The 21,680-nt window shown below is 31.1% G+C and overlaps 1 protein-coding gene across 1 annotated transcript; it reads right to left on the bottom strand.

Annotated features, from left to right (window-relative positions):
* Window positions 1–20,761: 20,761 nt before the first annotated feature.
* Window positions 20,762–21,514, bottom strand: BDBG_16490 (uncharacterized protein; the record flags this gene model as incomplete). The annotated part of the gene is made up of 3 exons (XM_031724436.1): window positions 20,762–20,845; window positions 20,909–21,024; window positions 21,151–21,514. The coding sequence occupies 3 exons, from the start codon at window positions 21,512–21,514 to the stop codon at window positions 20,762–20,764; spliced, it is 564 nt and encodes a 187-aa protein (XP_031576877.1).
* Between the last annotated feature and the right edge of the window lie 166 nt (window positions 21,515–21,680).

The following is a 21,680-nucleotide window of genomic DNA, read 5'->3' as shown; positions in this document are numbered from 1 at the left end:
TAACAGTTATCAACTGATTAACAGTATATATACTATGTATGATACAAAGAAATAGATGAGTTTTTCTGCTGACTGTATAGATCTTTCTTTCTCATCTTCATTCAAATCAAACATATGATAAGTGAGTTTCTTATATATTGATTTAAAATGTGAAAAATGTAGTTAATAAGTGACTTACAGATCTTTCAATATACTCTGTTCTATGTATAAAATTCTCTGCAAAAGTGATGTATTTTTAAAGACAAAGCTAACAGTAGTGACAGGATTTTTCAAAAAGATCTCTCTCTCTGTGAAACATTTTTCTTTTCTCTCTCTCAATTGTAATAGTGAGTGCATGAGAGTATTATTCTTAGAGAATAATCAAGAACTTATTCTGATATTTTCTAGTGAGTAAATGTCTTCATGGTGCAGCTGCAGCCTTCATAACCGCTAAGAAAGCCAGGTTGGAGATGAAGGCAGTGTCAATGAGCCGCGGGAGCACTGCTCTCATTATCACATCTTCTTCTACTTCTTTTACAGCTGTGGCAGAAGTTGCTGTGCCTTGCAGTGAGATGTCATTTCTTCTGCTAATTAATTCATCTGTGTTCAGTCTGTTCTCTGCTCTTCTCATCGCTGTTGCAACGCTGCCCCTTCCCTCAGTCAATACAGTGATGTATGATCTCATGTGATCATTCAGAGAGAAACCTGAGAAGAGCTTGATTTCAGAGACAGTGACTCTGAGAAGCTCAATCTGTAGTTTCTCTCTCACAGCATGTCTGAGCCCTGCTCAGAATACTGCTAAGTTGAGTCTATAGAGTTCTGTAATTTCTTTATCTTCTCTCTGTGAAAAGACTCTGATGCAGCTTCTAATCAGTATTACTACTTATCTGCACTGTATCAAGCAGCTGAAGAAGAAGAGAATTTTATATATCTATTTCTTCTCTTACTTCTGTTATTTTTATTATATCTGTAATAACAACTTCTATCTCTCTGTAAGTATTATCTCATAGAAAGATATTGTATCAGCTCTGATAAGAAGTTTAAATACTCAAGTAGTACAGAGTGAGAGTCTTAAAGCTTTAAGTATTAATAAATTCTATTAAGACTGAAAAGATCTCTCTTACTCATCTGTAAAAGAAGATGAAAGTATGAATCTCTGAGATAAAAAAACATCTCAGAATAACTGATTTCAAGAAGAAATTAACTGATACTGTTATTAAAAGTATCACAGAGATCAATCACTGATTGAAGAGAATCTTACTTCAATTAAAGTAGATAACTGAAATGCTTTATAAATTAATAAGTTAATATTTTAAGCATCTCTTATACTCTTCTACAGCATACTTCTCTACAGCACTGCAGTGCTAACTTCTCAGCAGATAAAGATATCAGTGTCAGAGACTTTAATAGTGAAGAATGAGTTTGATAAGAGTGTGATTATTAATAAGTAGACTCTGATCTCTCTTTTTACTTTTTCAGTGAGCTGCAGCTCTATTAGAATAGTAGCAGTCTGTGAGTTAATAATATTAATCTTTTTTATTGATTTTCAATATCTCTTTTCTCTAATCACTTCAGGAATTTTACACTTGTGTAGTCTTATTAAACTTCTAAAAAACTCTTTAAAAGAAAATAAAAGAAGAGTATTACAGAGTCTATAAAATATCAGCTTATTACTGTAAAATTATCTTTAAAAGATTCTTTAAGAAAAATAAGAAGTCTTAAGTAGTATTTCTTACTTAATATCTCTAATATGTAATAGAGTAATCTCTACTAGTTATCTCATAGCTTACAATCTCTTTCTCAGCATTTTTCAAATATTTAAGTAATTCTTATAAATTCTCTGACAATGAATAATCTTCTTATTTAATAAGATATTGAAGCTTACTGTAATATATTCATTTATTCAATATTTTCTTTATAAGATATTCAGTATCACTTCTGATCTTAATATTATTCAGTTAAGATAGCTTCATCTCAGAATATTATTTATAAAGCTTTAAATAGAAAATGTAAAAAACAGAATGAATTAATTTCAATTCTGTGAGTAATTTCAACTTATATATCTGCTTACTCACTACTCTTGTTACTGAGAAAGATTCTAGTCATCACTTACTAAGCTTCTTATATAATCTTATTATCTTGATATTCTTTACTGAAAGTAGTACTTAATTCTCTATTAAGAACTTCATTAAAAAATGTTTTTAATTATAGTATTTCATCTACTACTTCTAAGTATGATAAATACTTTTCACTGTCTTCTTATAAATTTTGTTTAAAAGTTTCAATCTCACTTTTACTTCTGATACTGAGAGATACTCTGTTCTCTGTATCTGTCTGATATTCTGACTATCTATTTCTTTCTTTGAAATATTATCTGCAATGTCACTGAGTAATGAAGAATTATATTCATAATAAGTATAGAAAGAAGATATCTTTAAGATTATATTCTTTGTATTATTATATACAAATTCAGTAGTTAGAAGATATTTAAGTCAATTATTCTAATAATATAAATAGAACACTCAAAGATACTGTTCTAGTGTCTGATTCTGATATTCAGTCTGATCATCAGTCTGCAGATGAAATACAGTACTAAGAAGATATCTTATTATAAGATAATAGTAAAAAGCTGATCAGTATTTACTGATAAAGAGAAATTCTTGATCTGTTATTAACAATTTCAGAGCACTGTGATTATAAATAATGATATCTAAAAACAGATCAGTCAATTCAGAGACTTTAATCTTTTTATAAGTAGAGATATATCTGATTATCTTTATAAAGTGATTAACAATGATCAAAATTAAGTCATATTCTTTAACTCTTGTCAACTTTGACAGATTAACTATGAAATTCATTAATAGATTCTGTTATAAGCTCTTTAAAACAGACAGTGATATCAACTCACTGTATTACTTATATTATAAGATCTTTATTCTTTAATAGATATTATAAGTCTTAATATACTCTTTAACATCTGCTCAGAGCTTGTTTTAAATATATTTATATTTTAGAAGCTTCTCAGTCTTCTCTAATCTGAAGTGTCTCATATAAGAATTATTATAATGAATTCTTAATAACTTCTGATACACTGTTCTACTATAAGAGATAAAGACTGAATTATTCAGTAATAGAAGTTCACATTCTTCTAGTTATCAGTGACTTGATTTCTTAGCAGTATCACTCTGCTCAGAGTCTGTCTCTTTCAAGTTTAAACTGAATTCTTTCTTCTTTAACTTCTGAATTCAAGCTGCAGTAGAGATATTTCTCTTCTATAACTTATTAATAAATTTCAAAAGTAGTCAGATTGAAAGATTGTAGACTGTTTTATTCTTTATCAATTCAATAATTGTAAGATATAATATAAGAAGCTCATGATCTTCAGTGTCAGTTCTCTGCAGAGATTCAGATTTTCTTTCATCTTCTATACTGAGTTATATAGCTGTCTCTTCAGTACTGTTTCTAAGCTGCAGAGAATCTCAATCTTCTGCAGTCAGCTTCTTCTGCAGTGATAACAGAGATTCTTTTATAGAATTCTTCTCTACATTAATAATATTATAATCAGACTGTCTAGACAGTGTATCAGTGAGATTAAGCTAATCTGAATAGTATCAGATATAGAAAATATACTCTGAAAGCAGCTCTACTTATCTGACTTAATATTCTGTCAAGCTCTTTATTATCAAGAAGTAATGCAGATTTATATAATTAGTAAAGACTTACACTGAGTACTTACTACTCTGAAGATAATATTATCAGATTTTAAAGAATTTGACAATTACTAACATCTTCTAATCATGAATATCATATCTTCTCTGTATAAGTGATAACTTCTTAGAGAAGAAGATCACTGATTTTTATTTATAATATCTTATAGACTTCATGAAAAAGCCTTCTCTCACAGATAATTCATTATCTGTTTTCTCAGAGATAATTATTCTCTGATTCTTTCAATATTGAAAGGTCTTCAGTGTCAACTGTGAAAAGATTTCATAGATCTTATTCTCAGATACATCAGTCTTACACTGACTGAGTAAGTTAAGATTAAAGTGATTCAGTATCATGACATCTGTGAAAGCTTATTTCAATTCTATAAATATCTGTACAGTGTCTTGAATAAGAATAAACAGTTCTATTTTTCTGTCTTTCACACTTCTCTTTAACAGATCTGTAAGAGAGACAGTAATCTGTGAATATATATAGATAAATTATCTGTAGAAATTCACAAATTCTAGAAACATCTGTATCTTATGATATATCTGCAGTGCTGGCCAGTTCTTAATAATAAAGACCTGACTTCTGTTCATTGAAATGCTGTTCATCTCAATAATATAATCTAAGAAATCAATCTTCTGCATGTAGAACAAGCATTTTTCAGTATTTACATAGAGTTAATACTGTCTCAAGTGACTCAACACTTCTTGAACATGAGTATCATGTTCTTTCTCTATTTTTAAGAAGATTAGAATGTTGTTTAAGTATACTATGCAGAAGATGTTGACAAGGCTCTGCAGTGTCTCATTTATATAAATCTGAAAGATGACTGAAGTATTACAAAGATCAAAAGATAAAACAAGATATTTAAAATTGCTATACTTGATATAAAAAGCTGTTTTTCAAATATTGTCTTTATTAACTCTGATTCTATAATAGATATTCTGTATATCAATCTTTGAGAACATCTTTACTTCAGATAATTAATTAATTATCTCATTAATTAATAGTAATGAATAGCAATTCTTAACTGTCATCTTATTAAGACCTCTGTAATCTATACATAGATATGGTCTATCATTCTTCTTAGACATAAAGAGTATAGACACTTCTGCTGAACTCTTTGATAGATATATTCAGTTCTTTGATTACACTTCTTTAAGATATTTACACAGAACATTCAATTTCTTTACAGACAAGTTATAAAGAGGCCTGTACAGTGCTGTTACACTGTCTTCAAGATAAATCTTATATTATATCTTGATATCAGGAAACTTCACTACTTTTCTTTCTGAAAAGACATTCTTAAAATCTGTAAAGAGACATTGTGTATATCTGTCTTTAATAACAGATACTGCTGCTAATCTTATAGTGAGAATGATGACTTCTTCATCTATTTTCAAGTCTCAATTACCTGCTATACAGTATATTGACTTAATCTTTTTCTCAAGATTCTTCTGATGAAACTCTTCAGATTTCTCTATCACTGTCTCTTTATTAATGAGACAGTATCATTATATCTAAGTGACTCAGTCAATGAGAGAATTGTTTTCTCTCAATTATGAAAGATCTAGAATAATATTCTCATTTATAATATTAACTATATGAAGAAGCAGACTGCTTTTCTTAAAGATTTCTTCTAAGTCTGTGATCATACACTTTGCTTAAATTATGTTAAAATAGTGATATTTCATTTCATCAGTAGATTTAATATATCTCACTATGTAGAGATCAAAGGCTCAGTCAGATCTTGAGATATACTGATTTTATAGTTGTTGATATGCTGTTGACTCATTGTTCACTGATTATGTATCAAATGCTGTTACCGAGGTATCTTTTTGTATTGTTCTGCCAGGGATGGGCCAGATTGAGAGGGGTGGTACAAGGGTGAGACTTGGTGTTGAAGTCTAGATACACTGACAACAGACCGCGGAGGTTACACTTCAGAAGTGTCTGTTGATTATGTGCTTGATATTATCGCCGAGGTATCTTTTTGTATTTTTCTGCCGGGGATGGGCCAGATTGGGAAGGGCGGTACGAGGGTGGGACTTGGCGTTGATGTTTTGGAACATCAAAGATGGACAGGGTTTTCGCGGAGGTCACTCCTCAGGTATCTCCACAATTACAGATCAGGGATCTTCCAAAATCAAGAAGATTGGCGCATATGGCTAGGTCTCTTCACCTTACAATTTGTATGGCAATTTGGCCCGGGGTTGTGGTGTGGTAGGGGAGAACGGGGGATAATCCCACACAGGAGTTTCGAACAACGTCTGGTTCATGTTTGGCTGGATAACTCCACCACCACACGGGGTATGCGGTCGGCGATGGGGTCAAAATGCTCGTATGATCGAGGGCTTTTCGATGGATCTATCGGCGGGTTCTTATTCGAAAAATCGAGCGAGTTCGTGGTGGAGCGGTTGGATGAGCTATAACATACAGCAGCTCAAACTGATGAACTTCTTCAAGCACTCACTGAAGCAGTACAACAAGAAGCATCCTGATTTCTCTCAGAATTATATGTAAGAACTGACATCTCAGAATATTCAATCAATGATAATAACACTCTATGATTCTGTGAATGACACTGAGTCTCTCACTCTGAACTCTTACACACCTGGATAATGCAAGAGATATATGATTTATATATAACTGATTATTCAGGCTGTGAACAACTGTATAGAATGATCTTCTGAGAGTTCTATTAATCTGAGATATTAAACAGTATCAGACACTTCATCTGAAACTGCAACTACTGTTCTTCTATTATTTCATGAAAGAACTGTAGAAAAGATCTACTGAAATCACTTGATATTTCTGATAGAATCTGATGAGATGTAGTGATTGACTTCACTGTTAATCTATCTAAGAGTAAGAATTGTAGAAACATTCTGATTATTGTGAATTAATTGAGTAAAGATATAATATTAAAATCTTGTAATAAAATGAATACTGAACAAGTCACTGAAGCTTTTCTACAGAGCTTATTCTATCAGATGCATGAATTACTGAGATTTATAATATCAGATTAAGAACATTAATTCATGAGTACTCTCTAAACAAGAATCTGTCAAGTTCTCAAGATTATACACTATCTGTCAACTATCTATCACTCTGAGATCAATGATGCATCAGAACAGATAATTCAGACTGTAAAGAATTATCTTTATAAGTTCTGCAATCACTTATAAGATAATTGACATGATCTTCTTCTACATACAGAGATTACTATCAATGATTGAGATGCTGTTTTAACAGGTGTAAGCTCATTCTTTCTTATACATAGTTATCATATAAAGATGTTAGATCTTCTAGAGATCACACAGTTTATATCAAATTCTCACAGTTCAATTCAGATCACTGATAATATAATAATGATACTCTGAGATATCTGTGATTGAGTAGAAGCCTTCATGATAAGTACTAAACAGAATTAAAAAGATTGAATTAATATTTATCAAGATCTCACTGAACAATATAAGATAGAAGATCTGATATAATTGAATCTTAAGAATATATAAATTACATATTTATCTCATACACTAGATTACTGTTATATCAGGTATAAAGTGATAGAAGTTCTAGATAGTTATAACTATTATCTTGACATATCATCAGAGATTTATAATGTCTTTTATACAAGCTTACTCTGCTGTACTGTCACTGATCTGTTCTCTTCTTAACTGACTTCTAACTGACAATCATCAGAAATCATAGAAGAAGATAATGAGCTGAAGTGAGAGATTGAAGATATTCTCAATGAGAGATCACACAGCTGCAGCTGACAATATCTTGTGAGATAAGTCAGCTATAATTAACTAATCTGAACTCTGAGTTTCATGTTATCTGAAACAGTGACTCTTGACTGATGAGAACTGCTTCTGAAAGAGAGAGACTAATGTAACAGACTGCACTCAATCAATTATATAGACTATTTCATTACACTTCACAGATTTCAATCACTTCATTCTCAAATATGTACACTCTGATTCTCAGCCATTCTCAATCATCAATTCTCAGCTACTAAAAACATGTATAGATTCTTCTGCCCTGAAACCTCACTGTGTACACTATTACATACACATATAAATATTCACTTTAATTGCTGATTCTCACACTTTCTCTTTCTTTCCTTCTCTAATGTTTTTCTCTTTATTATATAAGACCTATATATTATACCGATCTATTCGGCGTAGGCCTCTTACACACTGAGATGAACTATAAAATAATTATTAATAGATTGTATTATAGATTACTGAAGAGTTATCTCTCTGCTATAATCACTGTAACTTTATTCAGAAATATTTATTATAAACTAATTATAGCTCTGAAGAAATTTTCTGATATCTGAAGTCATCAGAATGCAGACAATAAAAGAAAAATAATCAGAAAATTACTACTAAGCTGATAAGTTACTCTATCAGATAATGATTTTTAATAATACTAACTTTCTAATTTGAAGAAAATTATGTGAAAATAATTATATATCAGTACTCTGATTCTACAACTCTCATCTGATAACTTCTGTGAATAATTACTTTGTATATATATATCTCTGAATCTTTCTCTTTAATTAATTGAAAACTCTGAATTCTGAACACTTCTTCAAATACTTAATTTAAATCTTCATATTTCACATTGATTCTGTCTTCAGTTCAATCTTGAGATACACTACAAAGTTAATATACAACATCTAGAATCAGAGTTAAAGAATCATTGAAGAGTGTCTCTTACAGTGAATGTATGAACTAGTATAAATAATCTTACATTTATAAGAGTTATATATTATTACATTGATAAGAACTGAACTTATCAAGAGATATTAATTGAATTTGAATCATTGATTAGTAGTCATACTGAGAATTATATAACAGAGATATTAATAACTGTGATTAAAAATGACTATTAAGATATTAGTTTCAGTCTTCTTGCAATTATAACTGATAATGCTGTGAATAACTACACTGTAAGAGGCCTACGCCGAATAGATCGGTATTATATTGATAGGTCTTATATAATAAAGAGAAAAATGTTAGAGAAGGAAAGAAAGAGAAAGTACAAGAATCAGCAATCAAAGTGGATATTTATACACGTATGTGGTGGTGTACACAGTGGTGCTTCAGGGCGGAAGAATATACACGCGTTCATAGTGGCCAAGGATCAGTGATCAGCACATACACATTCATGGCAGCTGAGGATCAGCGATCGGGAATGGGGCGGTAGGAATCTATGGAGTGTACAGAATAGTCTATATGATTGATCAGGCACAGCCTGTCACATTAGCTCCTCCTTCTCAGAAGCAGTTCTCATCAGTCAAGGGCTGCCATTTCAGATAACACAGAACTCAGAGTTCAGGTCAGTTGATCATAGCTGACTCATTTCACAAGATATTGTCAGCTGCAGCTATGTGATCTCTTATCAAGAATATCTTCAATCTCTCACTCAAGCTCATTATCTTCTTCTATGATCCCTGGCAGCTGTCAGTTGAAAGTTAGTTAAGAAGAGAACAGATCAGTGACAGTGCAGCAGAGTAAGCTTGTGTAAAAGACATCATGAATCTCTGATAATATGTCAAGACAGTAGTTATGACTATCTAGAACTTCTATCACTTTATACTTGACATGACAGTAATCTAGTGTATAAGATGAACATGTGATTTGTATATTCTTAAGATTCAATCATACTAGATCTCCTATCTTATATTGTTCAGCAGAGTCTTGATAAACATTGATTTGATTCTCTTGATCTTGTTTCACAGTTGTCATGAAGATCTCTGCTCAATCACAGATATCTCAGAGCTTTATTACTATATTATCAACAATCTGAATCAGACTACAGAGGTTCAGTGTGAACTGTGTGATCTCTAGAAGATTCAACACCTTTATGTGATAACTGTGTGTAAGAAAGAACAGGCTTATATCTGTTGAAACAGCATCTTATTCATTAATAGCAATCTCTGTGTGTAGAAGCAGGTCATGTCAATCATCTTGTAAGTGATTATAGAACTTACAGAGATAGTTCTTTATAATCTGAATTATTCATTCTGATGCATTATCAGTCTCAGAGTGATAGATAGTTGACAGACAGTGTATAATCTTGAGAACTTGACAGATTCTTATTCAGAGAGTACTTACAAATTGACAGCTCTGATTCAATACTATTGATCTTAGCAACTCATGCATCTGATAGAATGAACTCTGTAAGAAGACTTCAGTGACTTGTTCAGCATTTATCTTATCATAAGATTTCAATATTACATCTTTACTTAGTCAGTCAATAATGATCAGAATGTTTCTACAACTCTTACTCTTAGATAGATTAATAGTGAAGTCAATCACTACATCTTATCAGATTCTATCAGAAATATTGAGTGATTTCAGTAGATCTTTTCTACAGTTCTTTTATAAAGTAATAGAAGAACAGTAGTTGCAGTTTCAGATAAAGTGTCTGATACTGTTTAATATCTCAGATTAATAGAACTCTCAGAAGATTATTCTATACAGTTATTTATAACCTGAATGATCAGTTATATACAAATCATGCATCTCTTGCATTATCTGAGTGTGTAAGAGTTCAGAGTAAGAGACTCAGCATCAGTGATGAAATTGTAGAGTATTATTATCATCAATTGAACATTCTGAGATGTTGATTCTTACACATAATTCTGAGAGAAATCAGAGTGTTTCTTATCATACTGCTTCAGTGAGTGCTTGAAGAAGTTCATCAGTTTGAGTTACTGTATATCATAGCTCATCTAATATAGATTTGAAAGAAGTTGAGATATCAGTAACAGTTCTAATTGAAGAAGCATGTATAGTGCTGTGAGCTGTTTCATCTTGATCAACTAGTATCTTCAGATTCAAGAGCTGATACTCTCAGTTCATTCAGTAAGTATCTGTTACATTAGATGGCATATCTTGCTCTCATTATAAGAGAGCATCTGTCATTGAGTTCTGGCTGTCAGAACAGTAGTGTATTGTAAAATGAAAGTCACTTAAGAACTCAGATCATCATATCTATTATTCAGTGAGTTTACAGGTAGTTATAAAGTATTTAAGATTCTTATGATCTGTGACTATCTCAAATTCAGAGACACTTCAGAGTTCAGAGTCTCATTCTTCTAAACAGTATATAATTGCAAGAAGTTTCTTGTCATAGATCTCATAATTGCATTCAGCAGAACTCAGTTTCTTAGACATGAAGATACATGATTGTAGAATATCTTCATCATCATATTACAATATCACTTCTTCTATTACATAGCCAGAGAAATCAGCTTCAACAACTATCTCATGATCAGAATTGAATGTTATCAGCAGAGAGGTATTAATGAACATTTTCTTCATCTGTGTAAATACAGCTTCAGCATCTACTGATCATTGAAATACTGTGTCTTTCTTAGTGAGTTCTGTAAGTGATCTCACAATATCTGAGAAGTTTCATATAAATCATTAATAGAAGTTAGTAAATTCAATGAAGCTTCATACATCTTTCACAGTGCACAGAGCCTCTCATTCAAGAATAGCAGAGATCTTCTCAGAATTCATTCAGATTCTCTTATCAGCTTCTATGATGAAACCTAAGTATTTAGTACTCTTGACTTCAAAATCACACTTGTCAATATCAATTAATAGTCCCACTTCTCATAGTCATTGTAATACTCTTTGTACATGCTCTTGATATTTCTTTCTGAATTCATCAGTGAAGATGAGAATGTTATCTAGATAAGCAGATACAAATTCATTAAGAAAGTCTCAGAGTGCTCAGTTAATATACTTCTGAAATATACTGAGAACATTGATCAGTTCAAAGAGTGTGACTACTCATTCAAAGAGACTATATCATGTTCAGAATGCTGTAAGTCACTCATCTTCTTCAGTGATGTGGATCTTATGAAACACAGTGATGACATCTAACTTTGTAAATCATTGAGCTTGTTCAATACAAGCTAGAGTTTCATTGATAAGAGATAAAGAATAATAGTCTTTCTTCATTAATCTGTTCAGTTCTTAATAATTCACACAGAATCAGAGTTCTTCACCTGGTTTCTTTGCAAAGAGAATAGAGGCTGTGATGAAAGAGTTACTAACATGTATGAATCCTTTATTCAACAGATCATTGAGTGTCTTTTGAAGAAGAAGAAGTTCATCTTGAGACATATTATAAAGAGAGCCTCATGACAGTTCAGAGTTCTTATCATTCTTTTTCTCTAACTTGATACTATGATTCACTTCAGAACCTTGTAAGAGAGATATGTTTATAATATTATCTTATCAGAAGACATCTAGATATTCATGATATTATTGAGAGAGTTTCATACAAGAATCTGTTGTTATAACACAGAATAACTTTTCTAGAGTCTTTTTGATATCAGTCAGACTGATGAAATAGATTGACACATGATTCTGCTATCAGTGAACTTATCAGTGACTCTGTCAGTGATTTTGATGATGACTTCTTTTTCAGAGTATTTCATAAGTGTTGACAGAGATCTGTGTAAGATTCATAGTTGTATGAATATCATCTTTGTGAATTCTATCATCATTAGGGAATATCAAGCTTCTGTTTCAAGCATTCAGTAAGATGCCTTGTTCAGATAGCCAGGCAAGTTCTAATATAAGATTATAATCAAGATTATCAACTTCATATGCATAGATATCTTCACATTAATATCCTCTCACATCTATGTTTAGTTTCATCATATAACAGATACAAACATTCTTCAGATCATCAAATTCTGTGAGAAGTCAGAGTTTTGATAAAGAGATACACTGAAGATTATAACATCTTACAACTGAAGATTTTATCATTGCATAGTAACATAGACCGCTGTCTATCATGACTTTCATATTATACATATTATCAACTACAGTAGATATAAGAATCACATTCATTGTTATTTTCTCTTCAAATTGTTGTCATCTGATCTCTTCAAGCTTCTGTTTACAAATTTGAACAGAAGCTAATCTTTTTTCTGTTTCATCAGAGTATTCTTGTAGTTATCTTCTGAATCTTTCTTCACTGCAATGTGGTTGATGTGAACAGATGCTGATTCATCTTTCAAATGAGAAGACACTGATCTTTCTCTCAATTGAGAAGGTATGTAGGTCAATCAGCAGTTGAAAGCAATGTGCTCTGATCAGTTACAGTTAATGCATACTTCTTGTTAATATCAATCAGCAACTTCTTCAGAAGTGATCCCAGAAACTCAGAAGCCTGTTCAGACAGCAAAGACTCTTGCTTATGTGTAGATATTCAAGTCTACTCAATTCATGACATCTGCATCATTGTTATTCTTCAGTGCAGATGTATGAGTCACTGAGATGTAACATCTTCTATCACTGTTCTGTATACTCTTGAGCTTGATAAGACAGTCATTCAATGTCTGAAGCTGTGTACAGAAGTCTTCATAAGTCTGGTCTTCATCTACACTTACAAGAGTCTGTAAGAGTTCAAAAGTTAATATCTTCTTAAGCATACTAATCTTCATTCAATTCTTTCAAGATTGATCTCCTGCTTCTAGAATTTTGATGTTGAAGTCAGAGATGAATGTTGTAAGAGAAGTGTTTCTCTGTCAGACACTCTATAATCAATCTAATACTTTCTGTTGCATGGCAGTGTCTTGAAACAGGATATCAAGATATTTAATGATATTGTCAGATGTTCATAACACTGATTTGTATGCTTTCATTCATAAATGAAACTTCTGTTTCACGCGATTCTTCAATCATTCATTAATATATCAATCTTGATTGATTAGCAAACTGATGACATTCTCATCTACACTTAGTTTCATGAGCATTTCCATTCTTCATGATGAGTAGAGAGTGAGATTGAAAGTATTGAAATATGCAGAAGTATCTAAGTGTTCTTTCAGTGCTTTTGTATTCAATTCTGTAGATATTGAAATTGTCTGAGTTTCTTGTTATGATAATCATTGAATCTCTTCATATTAGCATTGTTAAGTTATATACATATCAGCTATTTATTGCTGTTGCAATTTCAACATTACTCAGAGTCACTGTGATATTACTTCTATACTCATGTTCAAGAGTTCTCTCATATTATTGTTAGACATGATTATCAATTGTCAGATATGTAATTGTATGAATATCTCATATATCTGAGTGTCAGAACTCTCAGATCTTTCACTGATATTCTCTTATAAGATCTTACTCTCTTTATAAGATCTTGTTACAGAGTCAGAGTGACTGATAAGCAAGCTTCTATCTAAGAACTCAGTGTTCACTTTAACTGATTATTTCTCTTTCTTACACATCATTACATGTTCAGATATCTCTTGATAAATAATCATTTCTAATGAGAAGATGATGTGTGAATAATCATTTCTAATAAGAAGATAATGAATATTTTTCTAGTATAAGAGATCTACACTGAATAGATCAGTATTATATTGATAGATCTTATATAACAAAGAGAAAAATATTAGAGAAGAAAAGAAAGAGAAAGTATGAGAATCAGCAATTGAAGTGAATATTTATACATGTATGTGATGATGTACACAGTGATGCTTCAGAGTGGAAGAATATACATGCATTCATAGTGACCAAGGATCAGTGATCAGCACATACACATTCATGACAGCTGAGAATCAGCGATCGGGAATGGGGCGGTAGGAATCTATGAAGTGTACGGAATAGTCTATATGATTGATCGGGCGCAGCCCGTCACATACACTATGATGAAGAGCTTAGAGCAAAAATTAACTTTGCATTTCTGAAATAATACACAAGATCATATTCTCTGTATTACTCATGTGATTTAACTTGTGATATAAACACTGATAAAGAATCTTAATATCAAGATAAAGAATAATAAGATGACTGATTCTTGAAATGAGAATGAGATGAAAGTGATTATTTAAGTAACTTTTATATTCACTTTGTAAAAGATAATATTTTTTAATAATACTTTTTAATATTGCTTTTTAATAATGCTTTTTAATAACACTACTGTTAATTTTAAATAGATTGACTAATAATTTAAATATCACAGATTTGAAATATTATTAATATGATTTGTATCTTCTCTAAATAATAATAATGATTTTATAATATTCAATAAATAAATAAATCAGTCACATCACTGAATATAATACAGAATATTAGAATATGATGAAGTTTAATATATAAGATAACTGTTCAGATTCTTTAATTATATCAGATAATTGATCATTGAGTATAATACTCTGATTGAGAAAAGATTCAGACATTGAAACTTTCTGATATAGAGTGAACTCAGTTGAAATATGTAATTAATTTACTATTTCAGTTTTATAAGATAATAAAGACAGTCTTAATCACTTGTACATCAATGCTGCAGTCAGTCTGATGAATGTATAACAGTTTATTTACTTATCTTGAGAAGCAGTTAAATCACTTAAAAAGAAATTCAGTCTGAGATGATGCTATAGCACAGACTATTATTACTGTAAGAAATAAACTAGTATATTACTACAGCAAAACTGAATAATCTTTTACAGAGTACTATACTATAGCAGCTCTACTAAATCTCTTTTATTGAGTTAATATCTACACTTCTCAAGATTGAACAGAGAAGAAATAAGACTTATATATTAAATTAATCTGAGACTACTATAATATCAACTATCAGAGATTTGAATGAGCAGATATTAAAGATGTGAAGATAGTGAAGTACAATTCTCTAGTAAGTAATGATCTTTGATAATACTTCATATTATATAGAACTATAATTGTGGCAGGCTGCGCCCGATCAATCATATAGACTATTCCGTACACTTCATAGATTTCTACCGCCTCATTCCCGATCACTGATTCTCAGCTGCTATGAACATGTATGTTTCAATCACTGATTCTCAGCTGCTATGAACACATGTATATTCTTCTACTCTGAAGCATCACTGTGTATGTCATCATATACATGTATAAATATTCACTTTAATTATCAATTCTCACACTTTCTCTTTCTTTTCTTCTCTAACATTTTTCTCTTTGTTATATAAGATCTATCAATATTATACTGATCTATTCAGTGTAGGCCTCTTACACTAGAAAAATGTTCATTATCTTCTTATTAGAAATGATTATTCATGCATTGTCTTCTCATTAGAAATGATTATTTATCAAGAGATATTCAAATATATAATAATATATAAGAAAGAGAAACAATTAGTTAAAGCAGACACTGAGTTCTCAGATAGAAGCTTACTTATCAGTTACTCTGATTCTGTAATAAGATCTTATAAAGAGAGTAAGATCTTATAAGAGAATATCAGTGAAAGACCTGAGAGTTCTGACACTCAGATATATGAGATATTTATATAATTACACATTCAATGATTGATAACCATGTCTAATGATAATATGAAAGAACTCTCAAACATAAGTATAGAAGTAATATCACAGTGACTCTGAGTAATGTTGAAATTATAATAATAATAAATAGCTGATATACATGCAACTCAATAACATCAATATAAAGAGATTTAATGATTATTATAACAAGAAACTCAGACAATTTCAATATCTATAGAATTGAATATAAAAGTACTGAAAGAATACTTAGATACTTCTATATATTTCAATACTTCTGATCTCACTTTCTACTCATTATAAAGAATGAAAATGCTTATAAAACTGAGTATAGATAAAGATATCATCAGTTTACTAATCAATCAAGATTGATATATCAATGAACAATTGAAGAATTGCATGAAATAGAAGTTTCATTCATGAATAGAAGTATACAAATCAGTATTATGAACACTTAATAATATTATCAAATATCTTGATATTCTGTTTCAAGACACTGTCATGTAATAGAAAGTATTAAATTGATTATAGAGTACTTAACAGAAAAACACTTCTCTTACAACATTTATTCCTGACTTCAACATTAAAATTCTAGAAGTAGAAGATCAATCTTGAGAGAATTAAATGAAGATTAGTATACTTAAGAAGATATTAACTTTTAAACTCTTACAGACTCTTATAAATGTAGACAAAGATCAGACTTATAAAGACTTCTACACATAGCTCTGAACATTAAATAACTGTCTTATCAAGCTCAAGAGTATATAGAACAGTGATAGAAGATATTACATCTCAGTAATTTATACACTCACACTGAAGAATAATAATAATGCAGATATTATAAATTAAGTAGACTTAAATATCTATATATAAGCAAGAATCTTCACTGTCTGAACAGGCTTCTGAGTTTCTGATATCACTCTTGAAGAAGTCACTGATCAATATTAATAAGAAGTATATATTAACTGTAATCAATCAGAGTACATTGTTTTCAACTGCTGATTAATCTATATATCTTCTTAATTAAGAGAAAGATCAGTGTCTTCTTATTTAAAAGATGAATCAGTGTCTATCCATGTCAATCACATTGCAGTGAAGAAAGATTTGAAAGATAACTATAAGAATGTCTCAGTGAAACAGAAAAAAGATTAACTTCTGTTCAAATTCATAAACAGAAGCTTGAAGAGGTCAGACAACAATAATTTGAAGAGAAAATGACAATGAATGTGATTCTTGTATCTACTGTGATTAATAACATATATAATATAAAAGCTATGATAGACAGTGATCTATATTACTATACAATGATAAAATCTTCAGTTGTAAGACATTATAACCTTCTGTGATTCAAAGGTTGCTTAAGCCAGCGTACGATTACAGGCGTACGCCGGCTTCTTATATATTGTAATATCGTACGCTAATTAATTAGTGGCCGCTATGACCCCTCTTTACATTTGTATGCTAGTAGTTCAGAAGCGGCTGTGTTATTATTCAATGATTGTATGTTCTTCTGAATCACATTCTCTCTCACTAGATTCAGTCACACTCATGTGACCATGTTATACACCCTAGCTTCATGCAGATTAGCTCGCCACTAGTGTTTCATGATTATGTAATCTATTCCTGATTTGACTAGTATTCTGTGTACACTCTCACAAAGAAACTTTCACTATATTATATCACTTATTCACTAACTTTTCTCATTCTTCAATTATCATCTTCATCATCATTATTATTGAATGTTATCATCTTATTCAAGATTTCTACTTCTTCTTCTATTTAACTCTTTTCATCTGTTCATCTATCACTTTGTATGCATTTCTGGCAATGACTCTCTGTTCTCATAACAAGTGTCATCATAGTGCTCATACTGAGCAGTTTGTTAGCAGTAAGTGTAATATGTTGTGAAATGTATATGATCAGAACTTGTTTATCTTCTAATAATTACTAGAACATACTATCATGAATGACATATCTTCTTCATCTTCTTATACATCTCTGACTGTTTTCTTCAGTGAGTTTCTGATTGTGTTTTCTGACACAATTTTGCATGAACACAGATGCTGATATTTTTGTTTTTATTTATGTAGAATCTTCACATGTTGACAGATTCACATTTACTGATAATAGTGAACCTGATATTGAATCATTGATCAAGAACTTGAAGAACATGATAATGAAGAAATTGCTTATATCATGTATGACTAAGTCTTCTGTGTTCTCTCTTGCCTCTTCTGCTGCTTCTTTCTCTGCTGCTTCTCTCTCTGTTTCTTTCTCTGTCACTTCTCAATCTTCTACACTTGCCTCTGTGTCTGGTTCTCCTGCTCCTGCTACTCCTGTTTCCATGACCCCTGGTTTTACTGTCTCTGCTTTTGTTATCAGCTCTCCCTGTTTCAAGGAGATGTTGTGTAGACTTAATGAACTATGTTTTTCAGTGTGTATACTCTCACTCTTCTTATCAACTCTCAGAATAATTTATTGTATAAAGACTGTGTATAACACAACTATCTGAAGCTCAGTTACAGACATTAATTATTATATTCATTTTAAATATTTATAATGAGACAATCATTTATTCATATCAGAGAATCACTCTCTCTTTCAATAATATCTAAATTGTAAGTCTTTTCATTTTTCATCTTTTCTTTCTAACACTGATTTTTCTATTCTTAGGAGAAATTGTTATGAGTTTTACTATGTATGAAGTTATGATGTTCACAGATATTAAGAAGCTTTTCATAACTGTAAAGTTTAACATCACAGAGACATCTGCTCTGATGAATTTCTTCAGAATAATAGATCTGTATCAGTCTATTCTCTGATGTCTGTTGTCTGACTTCATAGTGCAGATGAAAGATATCTGTGTTTTCAGAAATAAGAATACAGATATCATACTCTTTTACACCTGCAGATGTGAGACTTATACATCTTGTCTAAAATGTTATTATGAGAATGAGCTGTTCACATGCTGTATTCTGCTTTCTGCATTTCTCTGTGTTCTGCTCTCTCTTTCTGAGAAGCCTTGTGTGTGTTGTAATTATGTGTACAATTCTAAGATTAGCAGATATTTATTCAGTAATTATTATCTCTGTTTTTACAGTTTCATATGCTAATAATAGTTCTTAGTTACTCTGATATCAGAGGTCATTTTAATTGAAGATGATAATACTGCTGAGACTATTCTCTTCTGTCTTTAAGCTTCTCTTATCACTTTCTCTTTCTTCTCTGCAGAGAAGGCTGTGCACACACTGAGTTATAAGTGTTCAGCTCTGAGTGACTTCTGTCATTCATTCAGTTCTGTATCTCTCTTTTCTATTTCTTCTGTCTCTGTTCTCTCTTTCTTGACTTCTGGTTCTGTAAGTCTCATGCTCTTCTTCAATTTCTCTACATATATGTGTACACATTTCTATATTGGCATTTCAGTCAATCTTGTGATAAATGACATTAATGTTATACACAGAGTGATAGAGGAATCAGAGATGTATACAGCATTGTTGCAAGAGCAGCTTGCAGGTCTTGAATCTCTTGCAGATCTCAAGTTTTAAGATTTCCTTTGTTTTTGATGTTTTTCAGATAATGTGACATTGAAAATAGATTAAACATGTGATATATGAAAATGAATGAGATATGTATAATAATATTTATCTTTTACAGCTAACTCTTACAGTTGATGATTAATTTATTATCTCTTTTCTTACACTTTTTCTTTATCTACTAGTCACTACTCTTACATGACCTCTATATAATACAGTGTTCAGTGACTAGATTCAGCAGCTTTCATCTTTTGTGATTCTATTTCATACATTATACTGTCTCTCTTCACTCACTCAGATCACTACAGTGAACAGCTTATTAAAACTAACCTTATCTGATCTCTGAGTGTTTTCAGGAATTGAGATAACTTAATCTCACATATTCACAGATGTTTCAGATAGTTCATTCTCTGTAATCTCTGCAATTGAACTAATATAAACAGTTGAATTCAACTCTGAATTTCTTTTTCTTCTGTAATCTGACTCATGTGTAAGTCTGCTGTTTTGAGACTGCTCTTTGTCATATTGTATCTACTGTCTGCAGTATATTATCATACAATCAGCTACAGTCTCATCACTTATTAAAGTGTGATATTCATCTGATTTCTTCATTTCTTCTCATTCTTTTCTTATAATTGTGAAAAGATTGAAATAAGTGAGATCATCTAATTTATAAGCATCTATGATTTCTCTTACCTTGTAAGACTTTTCAATTATAAGTCTCTTCTTTTTCAACACTAATAATAGTGCTGCAGATGACTATAATTTACTTGAGTCTTATATCTTTACTTTCATAAGTTATGAATTATTAATTAAGTTGTATAAGATCTGTCTCTCTGATTCTTTCAATGTATACATTTTCAGAGAATGTGATTTGAGTAATTTATATGACTCAAATCATCTAGATTGGAACTTCTCAGAACTCTCATTATGTATGAGAACTCACATTCTTATCTTGAGACTCAATTTCTTAACTAGTGAGTCTTGTATTCTTTTCAATTGAATTGCTCAGTTCAGAAGTAACTTATTAGCTTTTACACATGTGTAGCTGATCTCTTTCAATCTTGATTCTGTGTCTGCAACTGTTGTTTCCTCCCTCATCTTTTTCAAAGCATTCTCTGAAATGCGCGGATGCAATTCATACAACAGGTAGAATGATGAATGCTTGATAACTGCATACTGCTGAATTCGCGTGGTTAATAGCACCTGACTGAGATATTCATTTCATAATCTCATAGGCTTGCTCACTAGATATTTCATCAGTATGTTGCTCAAGATTTCATTCAAGCATTTCATCTTCCTGTTCATCTGTGAATAATATAGCATTGTTCTACAATGTCTTGTCTGTAACTGGCTCATGAAATGCCTCACTACTTCTTCTACAAGGTTTGCACTGTTATCAGTTAGAATCTCATGCAGCATTCTATAGTTGACATAGATCTCATTATATAGAAACTTCACTATCATCTTCTCTATCACCTCTGAAACTGCTTTCACAACTGGTCAGTCAGTAGTGTAATCAATAGCAGTGATTATTCATCAATTTTCATTTGATGTTCACAGTAATATGTCTATGAGATTTATCTCTTATCATTCAAATGATTGTATCATACACTTCATCTGATATTGCACTTTCTCACATTCTAATCCTTTCTTAGATTCTTTCACAACCTGATAATTCAGGCACTCATGAGTGTACATCTGAATGTTCTCAGCCATGCTTGACCAGTATGCTCTTGATTTGAGTATACTTATGAGTTCAGAACTTTCTAAGTGACTGAATTCCTTGTGTATATGAGCTATTAAGTTGTGTCTAAATGAAGGTTCTAGATAGGGAGCTTCTGCATATTCTAGATCACAGTAAAGCACAATGTTATTTTTCAATTTCCTCAGCTTGAAGTTTGAAAGCATCTCTTCTATTACTTTCATAAGATACTTATCATCTGACATCTTGTCATTCTTCAAGTAAGAGATCATGATGTTCACTTATTCTGATTTCTTGCATTCTCTCAGTGTGTTTAATACAAACATCTCTTATGCCTGGTTCACAGAACTCTCACTCATGAAATTGAGTCTGTAACTAATTGTATCAGATATCACAGCATTTAATTCTTTTCAGTATTTGATATAAAGATTATACACT

Source organism: Blastomyces gilchristii (assembly GCF_000003855.2).
Source record: "Blastomyces gilchristii SLH14081 genomic scaffold supercont1.3, whole genome shotgun sequence".
NCBI classification, from domain to species: Eukaryota; Fungi; Ascomycota; class Eurotiomycetes; order Onygenales; family Ajellomycetaceae; genus Blastomyces; species Blastomyces gilchristii.
Note: the sequence above shows the minus strand (reverse complement) of the source record. Positions and strands in the feature narration are given on the sequence as shown.